Source organism: Monodelphis domestica, chromosome 2, assembly GCF_027887165.1.
Source record: "Monodelphis domestica isolate mMonDom1 chromosome 2, mMonDom1.pri, whole genome shotgun sequence".
Classification (NCBI taxonomy): Eukaryota; Metazoa; Chordata; class Mammalia; order Didelphimorphia; family Didelphidae; genus Monodelphis; species Monodelphis domestica.
Window position 1 is genome coordinate 170870848 of NC_077228.1, and position 11748 is coordinate 170882595.

The following is an 11748-nucleotide window of genomic DNA, read 5'->3' on the forward strand; positions in this document are numbered from 1 at the left end:
CACAACACCCTTAATTAAAAAAGGTATGTGCTATTATTTTCCTTATTTTATAGATGAGGAAACTGAGGCCTCAGTAGAGTAGTGCTAATAAATGTTTCATGCAGGATTTGAACCTCGGTAGGTCTTCCTTCAGTGTTCTAACTGTATTGTGAATTGTAAACACAGGCCTTAAATAGCCTTGGTCTAATTTGGAGGTGTACACATTCATAAAGAAACCAAACATTTTCAGTGTGACATACATATAAATGAAAATAAGTGACTATAATATGAACAGGAAGTGTATGTGCTTCCAGTTCTAATTAAAGGAGGAATTATAATGGATTGAGGCTAATTAGGAAAGACTTTCTTAAAGATGCTATAAGAATTTATTTTGCCTCTGAAATATTATTTTTCATCACTGTATGGCTCTGTCCTGTTTATAGGAAGAGTTTCTTGACCAGGGTTTGTGGGTTGCATGGTATTCCTTATGTATGTCTGTAAAACAGCTTAACTATTGTATTTTGTGTTTTCCCAGAAGGAACTGGGGACCTTTGCTCAAAGCTCTGTTGTCCTTCACCATCAGTACAATCCCAAGTTTCAGACCACATTCCAGCCCTGTAACTTGAAGGGTGCTCTGCAGCTCATAGAAGACTTTCACTCACACATCAACATTGACTTGAGCCCTCGAAAAAATGTCAAGGAGAGTGGTGAGGTTCTGAATTTTCTAGTAGGGTTCTGGGTGTATGGTAGCATCGGTGTGTTGGGGAAACTTGCCAAATGTGACAGGGCCAGGAGGAGACAGGGTGGCGTTTTCTGTTCCATCCTCTTTTGTCTTATCCCTTTGGGACTCTTCTGTAACAGGTAAAATTAGTTTCTCTGCTAGAAGTATTATATTTTTAGAGGTTTATTTAAGATTAAGAAATAAAGAAAATACAAAATAAGAAAGCATGTGTCTAGGCCCAGAGAGCCCATTCACAACCACTCACATCTTGCCTGCTAGGTAGAGAGCTGTGTGTGCTCCGAATGGAAGTAGGAAGAGAGAGACAGTAGACTTTACAGCCAGTTTAAATAGAAATTTTGACCTCGCCCAGGTGAGGATCTCAGTGAGATTAGAGGGCATCCTGGGAACTAGAGGAAGGACTTCTGGGGATTGAAGTCCGGGGTTCAGATCTCCATTTTTACACTTCCAACATCTTTCATATATTTGGGAGAATTCAAGCCAGAAGAGAACATGGATGAGTGATGATGGAGGCAGTATATAGGGCAGTGTTGGCAAAGTATGGACATATACACCTGGCTAGCATGGGGGAGCTGCTCCGTTCCCCTCTTCCCTGAGCCCGAGGTCATTTTTTGCATGAGTCACCCTTCTGTCCAGTTGCCCAAAGCCAGTACTTCTTCCCTCTGCCCTCTGGGGTAATGCAAGGGCTCTCAGGCAGCTTGAAGATGCAGTTTGGGCACGCAAGCTGGAAAACCTTTGCCAACACTGATAGAGGGGAAAAGGTCGGTGATTACAGGAGTGAGATTAAGTAAAAGAATTGGGGCAAGGAGAATATAGGTCAATAGGAAGTTATATGTGAATTTCTGGGATTTTTTCAGCTTGTATATTTTACTTTGAGTTCATATGAGTTTGTATATCTAATAAGAATCTTAATTTATATAGTGAATTGATATTTCAAAGCATCCATTTCATTCACATATCTTTGCGACACAAGTGGACTTCCATTTTGCAGACAGATAAAATAGGACACAGAGAGTAAGCAATTTTCCTTGGTCTATATAGTTAGTAATGGTGGAAGCAGGGCTGAAGCCTAACTGTCCTAAGCACTAATACAAGGTCCATTCCAGTGATTCAGATGCAGTTAAATATGAATTTGGGTCAGATTTGGCTCCAAGTCATTCTGCTTGAAATGTTTTCATAGGGCTGTGTCACGGCATCAAAACCCTATGATTCACTGGTGTGGCCACTTACTGCACTCATGAAGATTACATATAACCTATCTGTAACATATTCTTAGAGAGCTGTTTGAGATTAAGAGAAGTTAAATAAGTTGCTTCTGGCTTCTCAGTGAGTGAGAATCAGGTCTTGGATCTACCAGATCTTGTCTCTGAACTCTGCCACTCATCACAAGTTCTACCAAATGTAAAGTAATAAGTTTAGTTCTGGTTCATATTGGGTTAATAGGTACTTTTTTGGGTGGAATTAGGGAATAGTTTTGATTTGGCTTATTGTTCACTAAAAATAAACATATACATTAAATTCAGATCAGGATTGGGGTGGTTGGGTCTGTACCTTCATAGTTGGTTTGAATCAAAGTCCTTGGCTCTTTTCATTAAAATAAAGTGTGTAAAGGACATACATTGATCAAGGTACCCTCTGTAGAAGTCCTTCCTTGAGATTTGGCTGATAAACATTCCAAGAGAGTATCTTTCTGGATACTCTAGAGCTAAGATGATTTTTCTTCTGGGGACTTTGAAACATTTATAGAAGAAGAAGAAATAAATTTAACAGATCTGTCCAGAATGCCAGTGACATTTGGAACTGAACAGGCATTGAGAGACTTCCATTGTAATAACTTACAAGAGACACAGGAGAGCTTGGCACAACATTCAAACACAAAATAGTGGGATATAGGAACTGTAAAAAAGAAAGGTTTAAAAAAAGTTGGGACCTTTTATTTTGGAAAAGGCTCTAAGGAAATAGAGAAAAGTAGAGTACATTTATATATGAGGGACAGAGGGGGAAGGGGTGTAACTTACACTTCAAAGATATGACAAACAATTATTTGGAAAATGGGGCCAATTAATGTTCATTTCTTTAAGGGACAAAATGAAAGAAAATGGGGAGAGATAGAAGTTGATTTCTGGGGTTGTAGGAAGAATTGAAAGAGTCTACTAGCTGCCAAATGTCTATAACATCTTTTGCATCCAACCCCGTTTCTCTACTTATGGCCACCTCTCTGCTTTAGCCCCTCATCATCTTTTGCCCATAATTAGTCTCCCAGGTTTAACTCAAATAAACTAAAGTGAAAAATCATAATCTTTGATCTGCATCTGACTACAGCAGCTCTTTCTCTGGAGGTGGAGAGTATTCTTTGTCCCAAGTCCCTCAGAACTGTCCTGGATCACTGTATTACTGAGAGTAGCTAAATCTTTTACAATTGGTCATTCTTCCTGTCTTTCTTAAAGAAGAAGCTTAAACACTATAAATTCTTCATAAAGCCTTTCCTGATCTTCCTTCCCCCTTTCCCCAGGCAACTGCTAGTTTCTTCCCTAACAACCTTGTATTTAGCTTCTCTACATCTTAATCTCAACATATTTGTTCTTTAAATACTTATAAATGTACTTGTTGCCTCCCTTAAGGGAAATAGAAGCTCCTTTAAGAATAGAGACTTAAAAAAAAAAACAAACAAAAAACATCAGTGAGGCAGTTAAGTAGGGCAGACCTGGAGATGGGAGGTCTTGAGTTCCAGTCTGGTCTCAGACACTTCTTAGGTATGTGTCCCTGGGCAAGTCACTTAGTGTCAGTTGCCTAGCCCTTATTACTCTTCTGCCTTGGAATTAATAGTATTGATTCTAAGACAGAAATTAAGGGGTTTTAGAAATAAATAGAATTTAAAAAATCAGTATCTGGTGCCTAGCATAGTGTTTGATATACAGTAGACACTTAGTAAATGCTTGTTGATTGATTCCACAATATTCTTCTATAACTGCTTTTCCAAAAATTATTTCATAAGATTTGAAGACAGTGTGGGCTAAGAATGCATAGAGATGAACTAGTTGCTCTTTGAGCCCTGGTAGCCCCAGAGTTCTTTGAACCGTAGATTCTTCTTACAGCCACTGAATTTCCTTGTATGCCGAAGCAAGTTGCCTGGATTCTGGCTACAAGCAAGGTCTTCATGTATCCAGAACTACTTCCAATTCGTTCCCTGAAGGTGAAGAATCCCAGGGACAAGATATTCTTCACCAAAGCAGAAGACAAGTAGGTATTCAGTGTTAGGAAGAAGGAAAAAACACAAAAGGAGGGGTCACAGACTCTCCCCTTGAAGAACAACCAGTTTAACAGGGAAGATAGAGCATAAACAATATGACCGATACCCCAAACAGAGAAATAAGTCCTGAAGAAGTGGTTGGGCAGAGCTTTAGCCCTGAGCCGTTGGTGGCGGGAGACAGAGAGAAGAGAGCATAGAGCGGGTGGAAGGGCAGAAAGCAAGTCTGGGGATCTGGGAGAAGAGTTTGCAAAGAGGAGGGACAAGACTTGTTTTTGAATCTCTGCTTCTTTTTTCAGTTTGTTAGCTTTGGGGCTGAAACATTTTGAAGGGACTGAGTTTCCTAAACCTCTAATCAGCAAATACCTCCTGACTGCCAAGTCTGCTCACCAGCTGACAGTGAGAATCAAGAACCTCAACAACAGCCGGGCTCCGGACAATATCATTAAAGTGAGCTGCTCCCACATTTCTTTTTTTTTTTAAACTCTTCCCTTCTACGTTAGTAATGTAAAAATTAAAATTAAATCTCAAATAATGAAAATATTTTATTTTAGGAGGTTTATTAAATGGTCATTAGAAATCAAGGAATAAAGAGGATACAAAATAAAAACCACGTGCCCATGGCTGATGAGCCAGTTCAAAATCCCCACCTTACCACACCACCATGATTGCTGCATCATGCCAAAGAGGAGGAGCTTCAACGCCCACTCCCTTTACCCTCTGTCTATAGGAAGTACGTAATGACAGGAAGCCAGTGGGCTCTCAGGATATGTAGTTCTTTTTCAGGGTAACAGATTTTCAGTTATACAGTAACAACTAAGATGGGCAAAGTCAAACGGGATTAACCGACTTGCCCAGGGTCACACAGCTAGGAAGGATCTGAGGACAGACTGGTACCCACGATCTCCCGATCTCCCAACTCTAGGCCTGGCCTTATCTGCTGAGCCACCCCGCCACCCCCTGCCCTTACATTTCTATCCCATGCTTTGTGCCTTTTGTGAGAAAGCATAGCTTTGCTAGCTCAAATATGGAATGGGGACTCACTTTCTCCACGTGCCTAGGGTGAGGGGCAGTGGGTGCCCTTCTCTTGACTCTGCCATTGTTATTGCAGTTCCATGTGAGGAGTTGAGCAGTTTGACTGTCATCTTCATTTCCTCTCTCACTTTCCTTTCCCTCCCTCCTCCCCAGCTGTGTCTAGAGGAAAAAGGAACAGGTGGACATGGGAACAAGGATGGGATCTTTGTTGATTGAAGCATTAATTCTGACCAAAGTACAGAAATCTCCAACTTGGCAGTGTGTATATATCCTACATCAACATGCCACCAACTGGGGAGAAAAATGACCTTGATTTTCCATGTGTTATTCCCTTCCCTCTCTCTCCCTCCAACCCAGCATCATAAATAAGCATTATCACTCATGTTTCTCCTTTGTTCTCAGTATTATAAGAAGACTAAGCAGCTGCCAATATTGTTTAAGTGCTGTGAAGATCTTCAGCCTGATCAGTGGAAGCCACCAGTGGAGAGGGAAGAGCGGCATCTCCCTTTCTGGTTAAAGGTACATTCCTTATTATTCCTCCTAGAAAGACCCTCAGAAAGTCAGAGATATTATAGGAAGTTCTCTGCAAGAGACTTAGAGGGTGTAGTTCAACCCTGCAAGGCAGCAGTCAAAATGGGTTGGCTTAAGAAATATTTTCATCTTCCCTGAACTTCCAACTAGAAGTGAATTTCCTTTGTGTTGGAAATGCTTCATAGAGAGGACTCAATTTTATTTTGTTTCTAGCATAATTGGATGTAAAGCTGGGTATTTTGAAAAAAAATTGTTTTTAAGCCTAGTAATAGCAACGGTGAATAAAAGCACCTTCAGATATTCAACAAGAATAAATGATCATGTCAAATAGCAAACTTCATTATTTATGATTTGTTAAATATGAATATTGGTCAAACAATATGGCAACACATTCTCTTTTTGCTTTCATGGTCTCAGCCTAATTTTGACAAATAAAATTCTGGTTTTCCATAGGAAAGTTTTTAGGACTTGGGGAAGGAGAAAGTGTCTAGAATACAGTTAGAATGAGAATCATTATTTAGGGAGTAGACTCAGTAAGAATTTGGCAATGGGGGGGAGAAATATTTTTATTTTAGAGAGGCCTTGAAGTCCCACAAAAATTTTCAGATTCCTGACAATCTCTTTCTTTTTCCTCAACCTTCGTAAGAAATAACCACAGTGTTTGTCTTCTCTACAGGCCAGTTTGCCATCTATCCAGGAGGAAATACAGCATTTAGCTAATGATGCTGGAGAATCAAGAAATATGGCTGGATTTGCTGAGACCAGTTCTGAGCCAGGTCTAGAGTCAAAGAATGGTAGCCAGTATCCCCTGCTGCTTCCCAAGGGTGTGGTGCTGACACTGAAACCACTGGCCAAACGATTTTCCTCTAGGAGGATTTGGAGGCAAAGGTCATCAGTCCTGAAACCCCTCCTTATCCGCCCTGCCCCTTCTCTCCAACCTTGTTCAAGTGACAGTACTGGAGTCAGAGTAGCCCGGTCCGAAGCGCCTTCAAGCAAAGTGGAAAACTCTAACTCCCAGCTGATCCAGCCAGCCACTGTTTTGCACACTAGAGTTCCAGAGGCTTCACCTTCGGCTGTCACTGGAGGGGATGGGATTCCCCTGGCGTTGCCAGCGATAGCCCCTGAAAATGGGACCCCCACTCCAGTCCTGTCCCAATCCTTCCTCTCTCCTACTCCAGCAACCTTCCTGTCGCCTGTCACTCCCAAGCTGGGTGTGTCAGGTGTGAAGCCCCCAAAGAGGAAGTGGGCCAAGGCTTCCCGACTCTTGAAACCTTCCCCCGTCCTTCCTTCTCCCTCAGTCATCCTCACTGTTCCTGGCACTGTGATCCAACCTCTTACAGCCGTAGCTCAGAGCCCTCAGACCATCCCCATAACTGCCCTTTTGCTTAGCCCTACATCCTTCATCTGTCCTTTGAACCAGCCCTTGATAGCTTCTTCTCTTCCATCCTTAATTGTCTCTGGTAACCCCGTGAGTCTGCCTGTGCCACCCATCCCTGAGGACAATACACAGGTGAAAACAAATATTCCTCATCCTCAGGCTGAAGGGGAAAGTGCCTTTCCAGCCATTGAGCCGAAAACGGAACCCCAAGAGTCGTCTTCTCTTTGTCCATGTCCGTACCCCAAAGAAGAACACAGCCCGGGGCCTCCCACCTCCGGCAGGGAGCGTCGGGTGGACTCGTTTGAGGGTAACACTCATAGCTGGACTGTTGTGAAAACACTGGATGGGAGGCAAGTCCTGGAGCCACTGTGTCACGCCTCCCAGAAAACCTTTGATTTTCTGCAGGGGAACCTACTGAACATTGTTAAAGTAGAACCTGAGGAGCCTGGGGAGGAAGCCAGCTCATCTTGGAGCAGGTTCCCCGAGCCAGGCATTTGTGATGAGATCAAAAAAGACGTCCTCATGGAGCTGGATGTGGAGTCTCCGTGTGAGGAGGCAGGCGGTGCTCCGGAAGTGAAGGAAGAGGCAGTTTTAGAAAAGCAGGCGGGAGGTGAGACGGCGATGACTCAGGGTAAGGGGAGCCTGCCAGGAAACATGAGCAAGGAGCCTCCTGAGAGCACTGCCTCCGCCACGAATCCTGGAACCATGCTTAGTAGCCTCCTCACTAAGCCTGAAGAGTCATCCAGTGTTGGTGGCCTGTCAGTGGGGACCCCAGCTGGGCCAGAAACAGGGGGTGAGAAGGATGGGCCAGAAGAGGAGGAAGAGGATTTGGACAATCCCGACCAAGATGAAGAAATGGCATCCGTCTCTGAAGAATCAGTGCACTCTGGCCCAGAGCTTCAGGTGGGAGTTTGGGGTACAAACACTGTGGTTAAAGACTTAAATATGTGTTTAATGTATATCATCTCTTGATTATCCCAGAATGGGCATGGGGACAGGCGGGATGGAGGATCATAGCACAAATAGCCAGAAAATAATTTTACTTGACTTTGGAATATATTGTGTGCTTTTGTTTTCCCTCTTCCCTTCCACTTTTTTATTTTATTTAGAATGTTAAATATTCTAAATGACTTAATAGAAGGGAGCTAGGATTACATATTTTTAATACATCAAGTACAGTAGGAATCATCTACAGCGAGATCATTGAGTTTCTTATATATCCAGTTGCATGGGAGAGTGTAAGTGGACTTTGGAGGTAGTGCTGGAGAAGGGAGAGAGTCAGTCATAGTTGAGCTATAAAAATTTAGGATAATAAGATCAAAGATTTAGATTTGGAAGTTCCCATGAAGATTATCAAGCCTAAATTCATTTTTATAGAAGATAAAATTCAAGTTAAGAGACTTGCAGAAGGTTATACAGTAGAGCAGGGATTCAAACTAAGATACTGACCCTACAACTAGGGTGCTGTCTTTCAGTTTCCTGGAGCAGATAATGCTGAAAATCTTCAGGGAAAAAAAAAACCTTTCAATGGTCATCTTGTCTGTCCTGTTACCTTTAGGTAGGCTGGCAGCCATCCCCACCCATCTCCTAGTCATCTTTCTAGAACCTAAATTATGAAGCATGGCCTGATAGTGGAGGTATTTTCCCTACTGCCTAACTTCCTTTTCTGTTGCATTTGTAAATTTGGGTCCTCCATGAATGCAAGTATGAGCAATGATGAGAAGGGTTTTGTAGGAGACGGAGAAGCTGACATGTCTGGTGTCTGGGAGGTGCATGGGCCCAGAGAGGGATTCTGAGGAAGACAAACCTCAGAAAGAGAATTCTGGTCCTGAGCGTGTGGTGAAAGTGGAAGAAATGAAAAGTCCAAAGAAAGAAGATGAGGTGATGGCTGAAGCGGGTAGAGATCCTTCTTTCTACATTCACTTCACCTAAGGTGGTCCCAGAAGTGGAGACCAAAAGGACACCCAACCCAGGTGAGTTTGTTAGGAGTAATCCAGAAAGATGGCTTTTCCTTGCTCTTCATCAGCCTCTACCAAATATTGGAAAAGGGGTGCAGTTTTAAACTTGCTTGCAGGGTTTCCATTGAAATACTACCAACACTAAGGGGATGTAACTTCTTTTGAAGGCAAGGACCATTTCTTGTACATTTCTTCTGTTCTTCAGAGGGTCTAGCACAAAACTGAGAACATGAGATTCTCGACAAATATTTTTTGGTTAAGACTCATCATATTGTAGTTTGGCATTTTCCCTCTTAAGCTTCTTTATGCCAGTCTCTTCCTAAAGGTGAAGCTCAGAAATGCCTACTTGTTATTATAAAGTCCTCTTTCCACCAAACCATAGAAAGTGGTCTATGAAGCCTGAACACAAAGAAGAATTTGGAATTGATTCAATTTGTTTGAAATCTGTTGCCCAGATCTTTGAGGCGAATGTTCTTGCCGACTGGCTATATGCTCATCCAGGCCCGGGAGCTTCAGCTGAGAGGGTGGTTTTTTGTAGGTCTGTCATTTATCTTTCAACAAATGCCATCTATTGATTATACTAAAGTTCAGGCGTTCCTGGGGGGTCTGTTAGCGTAAGGAACTTCTAATGAGTTAACTGCTTCTTCCAGTAGAGGTCGACATCTATTCTGCAACTTAGTCTTAGCATCATAGAGTTGATATGCATAGGAGGCATGACTTGAATCCAGATCTTTCTGAATCCAAAGCCAGTTTTCTATTATACCATGCCATCTAGCAATTTCTCTTAAGGCCAATTTTTTTTTCCTTATTAAATAAAGCAAACATTTTCCACTGTGCTTTTAGGGGAAAAGCACCAAAGCTGTTGGACGTCTGGAGCTAGCGAAGCTTTGCAGGGGCCAGAAAGGACACCCTAAACCTGCTCTTCCAATATAATGAGTGCATCCTAAAATGGAACTCCCTGAGAGAAAAGGATCTGGTGGACCTGGTTCCAGTGGACCTAGCTAGCATAAGACCACCGATGCCTATGGAACTTGCTTTGGACAGGTTGTCTCTGTTCCTGAATTGACCTACCTCTATTCAGATGGGCACTCACCCAGCTAGTTCTCAGATTTGTTCTTGTGCCTTGATCTCACCTTGTATTCCTGTAATTTTTTCTGTGTATACATCTCACAGCTGGTCTAGGTAGTCCACAAATGGCGTTTAACTCACCATGTATGATGGGCTAGACTTTTTCTAACCTGGTGAGCTTATCGCTTTGTCTTTGGTTGTCAAACTTTTGCTTTAATCGGTTTGTTTGTAATAACTGCAAGGGCAAAGCATGACCTCCTTTGAAAGGTGCAGTTGAAACACTCTAATGCTACAAGTTGGCTGGTACAAGCTGGTGACTTTTGCAGAACTCAAGCTGCTAGAGAAGCCTGCACCAGCAGACACTTCCTTGTGTGCTTTTAAAACTCTGTTGAGGCCAGAGGAGAATTCCCAATGCTGAGGATCCTTAACCAAGAGGGACGACACTCCAAGAGCTGTCACTGTTACAGCTCCCATTCCTCAGACCAAGCATTCTTTGACAGCAGGTGACGTGTTATAGCACAGCAGGATTATAGGAGTCTTGAAGTCAGGAGTGATTCCAGGGTTCAAATGCATGTGTTCCTCTTAAGTATCCTTATCAATAAATTCCCTTTATCAACTTAGGAGTGAGTGTGGATTTCTTCCTTGTCTCAAACTGGGATTCGAATATTGAATTGTCACAAACGATGACTGACTTGCACACCTAGAATTTGCTTGGGCTTAAAGGATCAAAATAAGCCAACTGGCTCATCCACATCAGGCCCTGAGTTTCTCCCTACTAATGGAATCCTGTCCTGGCTGCTTGGAAGAGAGCCAGAGGAAGAAGCAGTCATGGTACTCAAAGATCTCTGAGTCTAATGGGGGATTCAACATACGTGCCTTTTTAGACACATACGTGTCTTTAAGACATGATAGTGGTATTGATTTTGAGATGTTTTCTATAGGACATAAATTTTGAAACATTCAATAGGCAGTTAGTGATGTGGGACTAGAGATCAGGAGAGAGACTTAGCTTGGTTATTACTTGCATAGAGATGATAATTGAACCTTTGGGATCTGATGTAGTCACCAAATGAGTGTTTTGAGAAAGAAAAGAGCCTTGTCTTGGTGGGTGTAACATGGATGGTGATTCAAGTAAAGAAACCTGAGAAGGAACAGTCATACAAGGTGAAGAAGATCCAAGAGAGTAGTGTCAAAGCTCAGAGAGAAGAGAGTATTCAGGAGAAGCAGGTGGTAAAATAATGTCATAAATACAAACACAAAAATAAATAGAACTGGAGAAAAATGAAGATTAAGAAAAGACCACTGGATTGGCAATTAGATGATTATTGACCAGAGAGAGCATTTTTCAGGTACATTATAAGGTTGGAAGGAAGACTTTGTAAAGCATTGAGAAACTAAACAATAAATTCTCAACTGGCCTTAGAAATAATTTCATCTTTCAAGAGGTGAAGGAACCAGCAAAGGGAAATTCTTTTCTGTATTGATTCTCACTGACAGTGGGAAACTGATTGCTGGAGCAGAAATGATATGGAGAAATGACCATTTTCTTCTAGCATTTGTAAGAGGGGAGAGGATATCCGTGTGGATTCTAACATCCTTGTGCGAAAGGATGTGTGACTGTGAGAAAGGTTTCAATGGAAGGATCTCCAGAGTTAAACTTCTATAGAGATGGGGCAGTTAGGTGGCTCAGAGAATAGAGAGCCAGGCCTAGAGACAGGGAGTCTTATCTTAAATCTGGCCTCAGACACTTCTAGCTATGTGACCCTTAGCAAGTCACTTAAACCAAAATGGCTCATCTTTAACAGTCTTCTGC

General features: G+C 42.2%; 1 protein-coding gene across 1 annotated transcript in view; it reads left to right on the plus strand.

Moving 5' to 3' along the window:
* The window catches only part of YY1AP1 (YY1 associated protein 1), a 65258-nt gene extending 54703 nt beyond the window's left edge, over positions 1 to 10555 (plus strand). The window contains exons 4-10 of the mRNA XM_007482042.2: positions 515 to 686; positions 3814 to 3958; positions 4265 to 4415; positions 5403 to 5519; positions 6208 to 7812; positions 8644 to 8882; positions 9711 to 10555. Of these exons, the coding sequence (XP_007482104.1) occupies positions 515 to 686; positions 3814 to 3958; positions 4265 to 4415; positions 5403 to 5519; positions 6208 to 7812; positions 8644 to 8841 (2388 nt within the window). The 3' untranslated portion in view covers positions 8842 to 8882; positions 9711 to 10555. The remainder of the gene's footprint in view (positions 1 to 514; positions 687 to 3813; positions 3959 to 4264; positions 4416 to 5402; positions 5520 to 6207; positions 7813 to 8643; positions 8883 to 9710) is intronic.
* The last annotated feature ends 1193 nt before the right edge of the window (positions 10556 to 11748 follow it).